This window comes from Diadema antillarum, unplaced genomic scaffold (assembly GCF_040938485.1).
Source record: "Diadema antillarum isolate AM-2024a unplaced genomic scaffold, OU_Dant_1.0 scf00000037, whole genome shotgun sequence".
Lineage (NCBI taxonomy): Eukaryota > Metazoa > Echinodermata > Echinoidea > Diadematoida > Diadematidae > Diadema > Diadema antillarum.
The window spans coordinates 255,001-270,000 of NW_027270926.1; the positions used below are offsets into that span (position 1 = coordinate 255,001).

Consider the following 15,000-nt stretch of genomic DNA (forward strand, 5'->3'; position numbering starts at 1 on the left):
CAGATATCCATTCACTCATAGAAAACAAAAACAAACAAACAAACAAACAAACAAACAAATAAACAAAAACACATTTCCGTGGATTCACTGGTTCTATTATCATCTACATCAGACAGGTTGTACGTAGTCCTGACTTCATAAAACGAGAGAAAAAGAACAACCAGAGGATTTCGCCTGAAATCTTGTTCACTACACGTGAGCCTTGGATTAATAATATAATCATCGTCAGAATTTGCACCTTTTACTCATAATAATGATAACGATTAAGAATAAAAAGGATGACTGTTTCATACATATATCTTTCTCTCTTTGTATACATACATATATATATTTGTACATATGTATATACAAACATACATTAAGTATGCATGGTATTCATATATGGCGATATATAGTACTTAGGTATATCATCCTTTGGAAAGTATGGCATTGCATTAAAAAAAAATAAAGCTTTGCCTTTCAGGAAATCTTCCAAATCCTGTCTTGAGCGAGGCTTTCCGGTATCACATCTCATGATTCTACCATTTCACCAAATCATTATCATTATTTCTCCGATCCTTTCTGCCCTGTAATCAGCATATGGTCATGAATGAATGATGCAGCATTTCGCTCGCGGAAAGGAGGGCAGGCACGCGAGACCCGGTGTAGCACGGCCGTTACAATATAACGTGAATAGTGAACCATCCCTGACCCATCTACTTTTTTGTTTCCAGCGGAGGGCTGATGTAGAGCCGCCGGACTGTTTCCGCTATTCAATTATTCATGCAGGTACAATCCTAGTCTAGTTTTCTCCCCGAAATCTGTCACTCGTGACAATGTGTTTGTCTATTCCTTACTTATCTATCTTTCCGTCTCTCTCTCTCTCCTCCTTCTCTCCCTCTCTATCATCTCTCTGTTCTCTCTCTCCCTCTCTCTATTTTTAATGAAAATGAACCCGCTATCATGACAGGTCAAGAGGAAAAAAAATCTTCTGCGATACATTATGCTTTTCATTCGTTTGTATTTTGTGGGTCACAGTGATCAATTATATTGAATTTACCGTGTTTTTTTGTTTTGATTATGAGTTTTGTTCGTGTTTTTTTTTCCAACATTGGATTGCTTTGGGTATGCAGACTCAGTTACAATCCAATGCAGTCTTCTTCTTTTTTTTTAATCTTTTAAATATCCGAATCATTCAAAATACATGCAGTGCTTGTTTGAAGTGGAATTTAATGATAAGCATAATACGCATGATAAGTTTAGCATGCGAGTCTCGTCAATACAGGACCTAAAAAAGACCATAAAAAGAAACATCATATTTGCGTAATATGATGCTAGCATAGGAAGAGACAAGTTATTCATCTTGTGCATTGGTTTCCAATGTATGTTTTCTCCCTGATCTCTATCAAACCATTCAGTTACATCCAGAAATGCACGGGAACATTGTAATGTGCTCGAACACATAGAAATCGATATTTCATGCGCGTTCACATAATATAACCACTACAACCAATTAGTCACACAGGTCATATGCATCCTGAGATTGCACGAACGCGTCGACAATTTTTGGGAAAAATCAGGAAGAAGCAAAAACCTGCCGTCTGACGTCGACAGAATTGTGATTTGTGAGTCAATTTTCGATAACAGTGTTTTCGAGCGCTTCCACCGAGATCGCTCTTGACATTTCACGCAAGCTTTTGTGGATGAACCTTTAGAACTCGAAATTGAAAAGGCCTATTTTTGCTTCCCGGTTAAATACTGCCGCTCCACTTAACATGTCCCGGTTACGTTCGTCAATTTCAGTGTAGTGTGTGTGTTTTTTTTTTGCCATGATATCTAATGCCATGGTATTTCCTCAAATTTCAGCCGACCTATTAGTGCACTCGTCCGTCGCCAAAATTAGATTTTTGCGATGAAGTTTGATATGCCAGCGTGTTGCAGCGCGAAGAATAAGTTCGTCTTTGTTTGTCCTTATTTAGTTTAGTTGTTGTTTTTTATTCGTTCCTTCATTTTTCACTTTTTTTGGTTGTAGAAATCCCATGGCACGCAATCAATGCTGGGAATACACAAATGGATGTATTATTCGATCGACGGAAAACAACAACCATGTGATGGATAAAAAAAGGAAAAGTAAAAAGATGCTAGTCTGCTCTGATATACCGGGGAAGAAAAGGTATTTCGTCTGGTATTCGAATTAAAAGAAATGAGACAAAAGCAAATCTAGATTAATAATCATAATCATAATCATATCACTTGCTCTTGCGCTAGGGAGGGGGGTTCTTATGCGAACATTCAGGTCATTTATTGGTGAAAAAGATGCACTGGAAATGTTAGAGGCAGACGATGCTTAATAAATCAGGACAAATAGTGTTTAACGAGTGTTACGCAAATTCCGTAAGAAATGAATGGGATGGGGGGGGGGGGGGGGAATTGACCCTTGACCCAAGCAACCACTGTCACTATCCCATCCCCACCTTACGCTTAAATGTCCCGTATAGTCCTTTGATATTACGTTGCACAGTAAATGGTTAAGACACGCGGATATCGCTTTGTGTTCTTCTCAATAAATAGGCCCACATTTGAAAACCCAGCAACTGCTGGAGTGGGCATGTGTGTGTGTATGTATGAATGTTTGTATGTGCGTGTGTGTGTGTACGTGTGTGTGTGTGTGTGTGTGTGTGCGAGCATTTGTGCGTGATTTGACTTTTGCTGTGTTGGGTTAAAATTGCTCTCTGACCAGTACTCTGACTGTTTTGTAGATGTATTATCTCCTATGATGTTTGTTAGTTTATTTCATAAACAAAATGAATAAAAGCAAAAGGACGTTGATTAGACAAACAATAACGTTAACAGTCTGTTCGTTTTTTTGTGCTATAATTCTTAATATCATGACAATCATCACTATAAACCGTATTTTGATTACGATTATGACGATAGCAATTATCGCCAATTTTATCATATTCACAAGTCTTAAGGAACAGTGCATGACAAATACGCAAAAGTGAATTAGGAGACATTTGATGATGCGATTCCATTGTATTCCAAGCTTTCGTGAGTAATTTTCCAGAATCTGAGCCCCTCCCAGTCTCTTTAGAACAACGCAACAGTAGGAATCCTTTCCACAAGAAAACTGAGGGGAAAAAATCAGTAACCAAGGTATGTAAAAAAAAAAATGGGTCAACTCATCCATCAACGCAGAAACATGCTTATACAGGAAAATTGAAAAGATTCCCAATTATAGATATAATTATCCATACATTCCAAAATGTGAACAAAAGATGGTTAAAGTACTCTAAAGTGTATTTTCTTCTAAACTAATTCATATTTTCCTGACCAAACATCCTTACTTTGCAGTTACCTCGGTTTTAATTTCTGCGATTTGATTAGGGAAGTTTCCTTTTAGTCAATCTGTGTGTGTGTGTGTGTGTGTGTGTGTGTGTGTGTGTGTGTGTGTGCAAATTGTGTGTGTGTGTGTGTGTTGTTCATCAAAGTGTAACAAAGATGCCGTGTCAATATTTCGCCGCATTCCGCTCTCGCCGCCATGGTAACGGCTTTACGACGCATCAGATGCTGATGAAAAGATTGTCTGCGTAATAGCCCCTAGGAGCACTGAATGTTGAGCGGAGGTCCCTGTGTCTAGGGAGAATTCGACCCAGCAACAACGAAATAAAAAGAATACTTCTGCATTCAAGGTTACTTAAATCACAATAGACATAAGGCAGACATGTTATAAAAGCAAATTGACGGTGAGAGATGATGCAGTCATGGTCTGTGTATTACTTTAAAGTTACAATAATAAGTATTACCTGCTTTAAATATAATTCATATATATATATATATATATATATATATATATATATATATATCTGAATTGATGACATTGATTTTATAAATTGTCAATATTAATTTTTAGATCTCGTACGGTGCTTTCACAACATAAACACAAACATTTGATTTTGTCGAAAGGAATAGTGCTTGTCAGCGACGCCGACCGCCGCAATCACTGCCCCCATCATGCGAGTAAAGATGATTTCGACGTTTTGTTTTCCTCAGAGCGGCTAGAAATGAGCAGATGTAGGAATTATCGAGAGAGGACAACAGCGAAACCGCCATCTTTCACCGGAAGACAAGCGTGGCTCTTCGTGACCTTTGTCCACCTCAATCTTCATCTGTGAACACTTGTGCGAGAACTTAAGTGAGTCTTTAGCAGACCACGTTCATGGTAGAAGAAGCCGCATTGAAAGGAGGTCAAAGGTGAGGAAGAAGAAAATAGAGGACTTTAGGCCAAGACATCTCCTAGGAAGTCTTCTTCCCCCTCCCCTCCCCCTCCCCTTTCCTCTCCCCCTCCCCCCGCCACCCGGAGGGACTTCCTCTTCGTGGTTGTGCCGACCACGTACGCGGCTGTGACCACACGCCGCATTTGGTTTGCTCTCGCGCATGAATTACTGATGGCGACCCCCGTCAGGACCATTTCAACTGAAATAAACTGGAAGGAAGACGTGTACTGCCCGACATCCTCTGTTCTTCATTGAGTTTTTTTTTTTTTTTTGCGAACTACCTTTCGCAACTGTTTTTTCGGACGCGGATTTCCATGTGTACACAAAGCAAAAGTTTACTTAATTCTTGTCCAGAAAACACAAGTGTGATTCACCAACACATGCGCGCGCGCGCACACACACACACACACACACACACACAAACACAAACTCAATCTTTCCCCCCTCTTTCCTTCGTGTATAAATAATTAACTAAACGTTTGTTGTGGTTTCTCAAAATCTGCAGGGCCGGGCTAAATACATGGTTTTCTCCAATAATCCATCGCTCGTGTACAAACATGTGATCTGTTACATAATTTTCTTCATTTAACATCACCTTTTATAATAATTGAGGCAATGAAACGACTTTAATCAACAAATTGCCCCTGTGGCTACGAACAATTTAAGCATGGTAAGTGGTGAACAAGAGCATTGAACACGGACGCAGTTACAGCTTAAAGAGTGTTTGTCGCGATATATATAACAGTTGTTCCTTGCACGATCAACGTGGTTTGAATGGGCTTTCGTAATATACATTTGTATCATAACCTCACTAGCCAACGTTGGAATCAACAATGCGCACCTGTACCCCCTTACATAAAGAACCTTATACAATTATACAACCTTTAAAAATGAAATCTTACACGGGAATTTAGCGGTTAGGCATATGCAAGTGCAACCATCGGAAATTGTCATTACAACCAATGATTACTTCTGCGTAGGCGGGGTACGTGGACTCACTACCTTCATACAGATACTCGATGCCGATCGGAAAATAAGTGTCACAGGTGCGTATGAAGCTAATATAACCTCCTCTTCTTGAAAAGTTTCTATGAATATTGAATGATTCTTACGTAACAGACAAATCAAAGTGGTTCTTTAAATTACAAGAAGAAAAGATCGTGAATTTCGTTGAGCGCAGGACTAGGTTTCAGGACCTAAATTATCATACGTTATACAGAATTATCATACAAAACATTATTTTTGTTTAAAAAATTGAATATATATATATATATATATATATATATATATATATATATCATATATATGAATGTGTGCACCACTGACTGGTGTGTGCGTGCGTGTGTGTGTAGTTTGACAGAAGATACTTTATATATAAGTACCTTTCTGTTCACTGGAACACTTTTCTTCATGTTTGTATAATATATCACTTACTTTCGTCTCATTAGTGCTAATCTAAGGGATATTTTGTCTTGTTATTCTAAGAAGTTCTTTTCTTTATTGTAATTGACCATTAACATTCAGCTCAATTTCGATTTAACCCTAAAACCTTGAGGAATATAAAAGCTTACTTGGGTTGGCCTGTCTGCTTGTGACGTGGTCTTTGATTGCTCGCTTCCCCTCTTCGACAATGGAAATGGTTGGTCGGTTCGCCATGGTGACAATCTGCGTCAATGCAAGGAAAAGAAAAAAAGTAAGAACACAGAAATGCAGCAATGCAATGTCAATGGATAAAATAGTCTGCAAGCTACACATGTACTGAGATGTACTGAAAAGTTTTGGTATAAGCTCTGGTAAACATTCTGCTTCCACGTGGCAACTCACCTGATGAGTGTCTGCACCTCCTAGATATACTGACTCGGACTGCCGTTTCATTCTATCCTTATCATGTTTAATCATAAAAGTTCTATTATCAAAACATCTCGACGCACATCGCATGTGTGTTAAGTTTAGCTTTATAACAGAAAGGATTCACTATAGGGAAGAAATAGCCCATGTCACAAAGTTTAGACACTCACACTTCTTCCCTTTTATTGACCATGAAACACAGCGAAATGTGTCACTTTTTTACGCGTCTTCAAACATGAGGGAGAGTACATACTACACCAAGAAACAGATAACAAATCACGCGAAAAAATCCTTACAGATGATTACTCGAATTTGCCCTCTCTCCTTTCTAGTTTGCAATGGTGGAAAGTCGTATACTAAAGTTTCTCTACTGTCGATCTGGCCAGGAGGATTGAAAAACGACAAAAATCAACATGCATTAGCAATAATAATTCAATGGGCAGTGTAACAAAGGCAAAAAAGGAGGTAAAATACATTTAAAAAACTCTCGTATTCACTCATCACCCTGTGTCTTGATGAGTCTTGTAAATTTTCGATTTCAATCAAAATTCCAATTTCAATATTAATTTCAATTAGTTTACTTCTGCAACACCTTTTTTTTCAAGAATATAATATAATATAAACGAAAATACAATGATAGCACAGAGATTTTGGTAAACAAACACGACTAAGATTTTCTGACGAATATGAAGATTTACAAAAAATTCAATAATCTCCCTTTATCACGTGACCCGAACAGTTGCATTTGTTGTTGTTATTGTGAATGCACTGCGATTGTTAAAAAAAATGCAATGAAAAGTGCCTTGTCTCCTGTTATGCTCGAATGTTTTTAATCTAATATTCAAGAAAATGGCTGCCTGCCGAATGTTGTCTGATGATATTCCCTGTAATTTCGCAAGCCAGCGATTGAAAATAACACATCTGCGTTTCCTCTGTAAAGCGTACCAAAACACACACACACACACACACACACACACACACACACACACACACACACACACACACACACACACACACACACACACAAAACCCAAAGTATATATAAAACAATCGCTCTTTTAAAATCTCATCGGATGCATTGCCGTTGCAGTTGATTCTGCATGTTACCGTTTATCATTTGCGAAAGCATTCACCCGTTTGCTTGGTGTTATTGGAAAGTATATCTTAAGTTTTTCATTTGTGAGAGAGGGAGAGAGATGAAGAGAGGATGAGAGAGAGAGAGAAAGAGACAGGGAGAGACAAAAAAAGAGGGTGATGAAGAAAGAAAAAAGGAGAGAGGGAGAGAGCATGCGGACTGAGAATGACGTATCAGCTATCGGATGCTATTAGGAGCGACGATTCATCAATTCATCGCACGGATAAAACTCGCGGATATAACATGGCGCACGAGAAGGATGAAAGATAAATTCGCTCGAGGCGACCAATATGAGCGAAAAGGACACGGTCCCTGTGGGGGAGGGGAGGGGGATGCAAGCAGTGAAGCTGGGAGAGGACAACTTAAAAGATATGGCGTGAGACACCAGAAGAAATTTTGTACTTGGCTGTTTGGTATTTTGACAAGAAGTATCAGGCAATGTAGATCACATTTTATTCACACTATGATGAATATAAATACTTATCAGAATTTCCCTTACATGCCTATATCAAGGCAATTTCAGTGACAACTTCGTACGATCCTCTTTTTATTGAATGGTCGAGTGATATCCATATCCATTTATTGTTCTGGATATGTTCTTTCAACTCTCGACACTATTGGTATGCTTTCTTACTGATGAATATATAATGGTGGATTGATGAAATGATTGATTGAATTATTCGTTTAATAATGTGAGTGTAACTTGAATAGACTCGTTTAAGGAGATGAAAACGTTTAGATCATTGAATGTCCGTCCATGTCAATTTTGCAGGTATAGAATGACAATGACACTGCATAAGTACATGTCCCCACAAAAAGGAGAAGATTAGCTAACCATCATTCAATGAATTCAAAATAGTGACTTTCCAGTTTGTTTTGTATAATATTAGCCAAATAACAATCTAAATTTAGCGTGCGAGTATGCATAGCAGAAACCAACATATCCACGTGTGTCAGAAAACGGCCATATCGGTTGAAAAGGTATCTCTGTTACTATCTTTGGAGCATCAGTTTGAAGCGGACTTTTTTTCAGGATTCTAAAATAGCTTTGGCCGGGGTAGCCAAGTGCCACACAATGAAAGGCATTTTCACCGGATATGTTACGCTTAAAAGCCCGCTGTCTATCACGTCTCATTTCAACACGATAGCAGGTGTCTCGGATTCACTGTTTACTCCTTATTCAAATTTCAGTGTCCTATCCCCCTATCCCCATTAATTAGACACTGTACTTCAAGAGTTGATTGCAATGTATTAGTATAAATGAAATGATATAATAATTCTTATATATTGCATAATATTGGTAATCTCTATATGCGCTTTACATACATGTACTATACAGTTTACTTAAAATGACTACATCAAATATAGTACGACTGACATTAATTAATCTTACGTGACAACAGTACAAAACAAATTAGTTTTATGTAGTTTCTTTTAGTGTTCAGCAGAAGGGGATTGCTTCATGTGGAGTGACACGTACACATGCAGTTCCAGAGTGCTGGTGACACATCTCAATATTTTTGAGACATTGCATTTGAACTGTTTGGAGTTTAAACTCAGAGCTTTCATTTTTCACGTTCAAAGGAAAATAGCGTTTGTTCCCCCCCCCCCCCCCCAAGCAAAGCTTTGCGTTACTCCTGCAAGAAAGATATTTCCGTCCCATCTTTGCAAAGCAGCAGCAAAGTTACATCAATCATTGAGTATTCATAGAATATCCACTGATTTCTATTTATTTCTTGTCTTGTCTTGTCTTTCATAAATCAAGGAGGCTTTATAGGCATTACCATTGCAGCCTCATTACAAGTCCTCTCCAAAATACCATATTTCTTTTCTTTTTAAATGGAGAATATCTGATGAGTTATCAGACAGCATAACAAAAAGCAAAACCGTGCATGACCAAATCTTAAGTGTTATAATATAAATTTCTGGTCCGGCTAGCATTAACTCTTCATTCTACCGCCATTCCCCTATTAGATGACGAATAAAGGGCATCGACTCACACGAACTTGCAAAGAAATGACAGATTTACAGATTTCAGATGTCTAGAACATTTTGATGAAAGTAATAATTACACTTGTTTAAGCATCCATACGTGAGGAAAAGGGAGTTTTTACAATTTTTCATTTTGTTTTAATTCACGTTATGTTGGAGTGAATTCAAGTTAATTTCAAAGACAACGAGCGTGAATGTTCACGCCTCATCAAACTCTTCACAGGGAGATTTTCCACTGTATGGCAGGTAATTTGTCAGAATAATGAATCTCTTTTTTTTTCTATTTTTTCTTTCTTTTCTTCATATGTCTGTACAACTCTAAGTCTGCAACAAGCTCATATTAAAATGCTGCTGAAAATGTCACTCTAGACACACATACACACACACACTTGCACATCCACAAAATGTTACGTGTCTTCAAAAAAAAATAATACTTTTCAGCGTGCTTGTATCATGAGCATTACGCATGTTATGAACTACATTATGCATATGATCTTGTATGAGATTTACAATTTGTGTTGAGTAATATTAGGTTATCTTCAAGGAATATATCTATATATCTATATATATCTATATATCTATATATCTATCTTTATATATGTATATATAATGGTCTACATAAATACATATATACGTTTACATGTGAAAAGATATTCAGAAATATCCTTATTCTGTAACCAAAACAACAAGCCATATTAATCAATGAAGTGCCCATATTATGTTTCACAATAGAATTAATCCCAAATCCAGTGCGATTACCACCAAGAGGCCAGCAACAAAAGTGGAACTTTCGAAGCTAGGGAGTGACACCATAAAAAACACAGGGTGTAAACTAAAACAAAGATCTACGACCTCGTGAGTTGAAAGCATCATATTTCTTGAATCGCAAGTCTTTACAAGCAATTTTATGACAGTATACAGTGAAGTACTTTTCTATTACAATTCCAACAGCTGTTGTGCTTTAAAATATACGTGATGTACACACGATAATGTATATTTGTGTATTAACAATTATACCTATGTATGCATGTTCTGCGTACACGTAGGCCTATACCTTCAAATATCGAGGCTACACAAGCTGGGATGATTCATCACTATTTAATTCTTAATATCATCGGAACGACTCATTTCCTGTTAGTCAAATTGATCATTAAAACGTTTGTTTGAGATGCTTGCAACAAAGAAGAAAGTGGGCTGTCACACAATGATACATTGTTGCTGTCATACTGTTGTCTTACACTTTGAAATAAACGCAAACTGAAATGAACCTTATGTAAGGACGCGCTCAGCTGTACACGTCGCACTCCAAACTGGCCGTTTCGAAACGTGTTTGTCAATCGAAGATCAATTAGGCGATTGAAGGTCTTTTTGTATATTGTGATAACTATACGTACGACACCACCCGAGGCAATATGTCGGTCTCATGGGAAAAAGAAATCTAAGGACTATTTGCTGCACATCGTCACTGGACAATTGTGAGAGATCTATGACTATACTGTTGTTTTCTTTCTTTGCTTATTTTGTTTTATGCAATGATATTCCGCCATTGAATCTCGTTTCAACTGTAGAAAAGGTGCAGCATTTTGTGCCTTGTGATTGGTGCTTTAATCTGGGGTATATATATATATATTTTTTTTTTTGTTCAGGTTCTCTCGCGACTTGAGTATAACGACTTGAGCACACACACACGTCTACATGTATATATATATATATATATTATTTATATATTATACATATATATATATATATATAGATAGATAGATAGATAAAGATAGATACTATCTGTGTCTATACATAATATAATGCACATATGCAATCAACGTAAGGCATACGTATGATGCTATAGGCTAATTACATCATTGTAGACAATGTTGTACATCTTTTACATTTTGTATACACTCAAACAGACACACTCATAAAAGGACAAACACACAATACTCACACACACGCACACACACGCAAATTCCATTAAACGTTTGTTGCTTCTGTCTTACATGACAAATATTCACTTAATCTCAGTGTGCGTCATTTCATTCACATGAATTACATGAATTTTCCCCAAACATTTCTGTTAATCTGAACATCTACTATATTACACAGTGTTAACTTGTACATCAGTGTTTCATCTTATTATCTGTTTTGCGAAGGTTTAGTGTTGCGGATATTGTTTTGCTAATTGCGGAGAGTCATCCACAGACGTAATACGATCAGCGTTTTTCCTCGTTAAATGCCCCGAAACCTGGCCTTGAATGTTTATGACAAGCCTTCATTAAAGCGTACTAACTGCCCCCGTCGCCGCTGCGTGGGAGCTGTCGTCTCGAACATGTGCGAATTGCAGTCATTAGCTATATTACACTCACTTTCAATAATGCTACTACACTGGACATTCTTGTCTTACTTTGTCCGGTCATAGAATCGATGTCTGAGCGGTGCTAACCTCATTATTTCATTCAATTTTGACAGTCGACTGCACCAGGAAATACAGGAATTCACTATTTCATTAGCACATTCAGTCACTTTCTTAACACCAAGAACCAAAGCACGATTATCTATTAAGGTTGTAATTGCACTCTACAGACAATGATTAAAAAAAGTAAAAATAGAAATCCAGAAAGCTGATGGCATGATTGATTTTCCCCTTGATAGGCAGGCACAATGAGGGAAAAACCCTTCTAAACTACAGGATACTCTCCTGGGCTCACATACCGCACCAACGACAAAAATCCTCCGTATATATTGCCCCATCTCTCTAAAGACCCTATAAAGAAGTTCAGCCCTCAATTTCAAATCTCACGAGATGCCTTACAAAGAGATTGGATGCTTATACCTTTCCATCCATGCCAATGAGTCTAAATTTAGTGTGCACAAATTTCAAACACATTTCTACCGACATGCCACACCGAGAGTAAAATCTTCCTCAAAGAGCTGATTTGTGAGACTGTAATTGTTATTTTTGATTATGTTTCTACAGTGTAAACTTAAGGGTGAAATTTGCTATTTTTTGTATGATTACATTATTTCCTACAGCCAATATTCACTTCAGACTGGCACAAACTACACAAAGGATATTACGAGAAAAGCTCCAAATCCCGACATCCGATAATGGCTGAGAGTGCGATTAGTTGACACCTGTTTTTCTGATGCGATCTTTGTTCGGTAGGAATTATACAAAGATCGCATCTGAAAATAAGGACACGGGAAACACCTTAAGGGCGTCTGATTTCCGTTCGTTTCCTCTCGTGAAAAACGCAGACACATGCTTGGTTCAGTTTGAGACCGACTGCGAGACGACACAAGGCCCTCAGAGAATGTCGATTTTATTCATTTTTTCTCACTATGTCGAGAAAATCGGAAGAGGAAGAAGCGATGCTAGGAAACAGTAGGTATAACAATAAAAGAGATACTTATAAGTGTAACGTGCATTACCTTCTTTGTTATGGTATCATCGTTGTCCACGCTTTTCCACGTTTGCACGTCGGTGTCCTTTTGAACAAACGACTCTTTCATTATAGTATCATTCATCACAGTATAACGGACATATCATTATCATAGCGGATATTTTCAATGACGCTTATAGATACCTTTTTAGTGTATTATAGCACGCGGCTTTCTATAAACGAAGTCCTGCTATTATCATTTCTCGAGTATTGCCAAGGTGGCAATTTTTTACACCAGAGTCAAGGATCCTGAATCTGTCTGTCAAGAGGAAAAAACCATGTCAACCGCACTCAATGTGTTGTCCCTGGGTACACTGCAAAAAGTCCGGTGTTAAAAAGTGAACACCGAGCTGGTGTTAAATTTTCGGTGCTCATTTATGGTGTTAAATTAACACATCCGGGTGTCATTTCCAAACATAAAACTGTTTTTTGAAGAGTTTCTTAGTAACTGCACTTCTTGTTGATTTTTGATTTAAACAAGACGATCAAGAATTTTACATTAAAATACTAGATTTTTGAAAAAATGTGAAAATAAATTTACACCACAGTAACACCAGCTGGTGTGGTCTCTTATTGAAGCTGGACGGGTGTTAAACCATTGATATTAACACCAACAAATATCAAATCAACACCATGTGGGGTCATTTTTGAATTAACACCAGTACAGTGTCAAAATAACACCAGGTACAGTGTCAAATTAACACCACGAAGTGTCAGGTGAACACTTTTCAACACCATCACAGTGCATTTTCTACACCTGTGGGTGTGGTCCTCTATTGAAGTTTGATCGGTGTTAGATTTAACACCCATGGTGTTAAATCTAACACCGATGTTTTTACAGTGTACACTGAAAGGAAAATAGGTTCAACTTTGCGCCTTTACCGATATAACAACGGGAGCGCCTTTATGGGTGCAATTTTGCACCTTTCAGACCAGTGTCACAATGGGGAAACCGTTAAAGGTGCTCCAAGTGTGACATTGGACTGCACCTTTACAGGTGCAGAAGTTGAACCTATTTTTTGTTTTTTTAGTGTGTATAATTCATCTCGAAAGAACTTCTTTTTTTTCTTTTGTTCAAATTTTGTCTACTCCCAATCAGTCCTGTCATTGAGAATAAATACAACGTAGGGTTATAGATCAAATTCTCACTCCCTTTCATTACTACCAACGTCCAATAGTATGGAGTGCAGATTCGTGAACTGTTTTACCATGTTGAAGTCGCTGTCATTGTTATTCCCCTATAGCCTTGCCCGAATTTCAAACGCGCATTCCGGTAAATCCAATCTTGCTCTGAGGGCCCGTGGCGATGTTTGCATATCGTGACCTGACTAGCTGCTATCGGAGTAATGATTTGGGTTTTTTTCGATTAACTTTTGGCAGACCTCACCACATGAAGAGAAGAGTACTCATCAGTGTCCTTTACCCCCACTCACGTCCCTCCTCGCCCGCCGATGTCCCCCACACCCAACCCAACCTCCCTATTCCAATATGAATCCCCCTCTTCTTCTCCCCTCCCTCTCACGTGCTCTTCCTCCTCTGTCTGTCTCTCTGTCTGTCTTTCTCCCCCTCTTCCCCCTCCCCCGTCCTAGCAGTATATACGTGTATACATTATTTAGCTGTACACGTTCAGTAACAGCGGAAACCATGGCAACCATATACAATACGCATGCATGACTCCATCTTCCCCTATACACGCGATGCGACTGTGCCGTCTCCATGCTCCATACACGCTCCTCTCAACGATGTAGCTGTCATTATAATCACAAATTGCATAATGACGCTCCACCCTTCGTCCGCCTGATCCCCTCCGTGCTAAGCACATGTGATCTTCCTGATATTCTGTGGAAGATTTCGACTCACTTTAAAAACAAAGGGTACAAAGTATACCAGATTTGAACTCAAGGTTCCTAGTCTGTAAAGTATTTAGAAAGTATGAGAATACAAATGCCGTTATCTGTATTGAAGGGGCAGTCACCGGTATTCGAGCATTCATTGAAATTTGTGATTCATATCAGTGTGATCTTTCATTCTATTTTTGCTCGTTCTCTCCCCCCCCCCCCATCATCCCCCACCCCCGCTGTCTTTGTGGGCGTATATTATGTGCTTTTGTGAGTGTCTCCTTATCAAATTAACAATTATAAGACGGTTTATGAATTGTATGAACGCGATTCAAGCTGTATGAATATCCCTTTCTGTTACTACCCATTTTAACAACTCTGATACACACTGTCCTACAGATCCTCCTCTCCCCCATAAGCCAGTATGACAATGCACGTGTGTGTCTACTCATGTATACACAAGTCCTTGTGAGTAGGCATGTATCTATGTACAT

The 15,000-nt window shown here is 38.2% G+C and overlaps 1 protein-coding gene across 1 annotated transcript in view; it reads right to left on the bottom strand.

The window, feature by feature from the left end:
• Window positions 1-15,000, bottom strand: part of LOC139708690 (synaptotagmin-6-like) — a 100,971-nt gene that overhangs the window by 79,424 nt on the left and 6,547 nt on the right. The window contains exon 2 of the mRNA XM_071620627.1: window positions 5,828-5,921. Within this exon, the coding sequence (XP_071476728.1) occupies window positions 5,828-5,912 (85 nt within the window). The 5' untranslated portion in view covers window positions 5,913-5,921. The remainder of the gene's footprint in view (window positions 1-5,827; window positions 5,922-15,000) is intronic.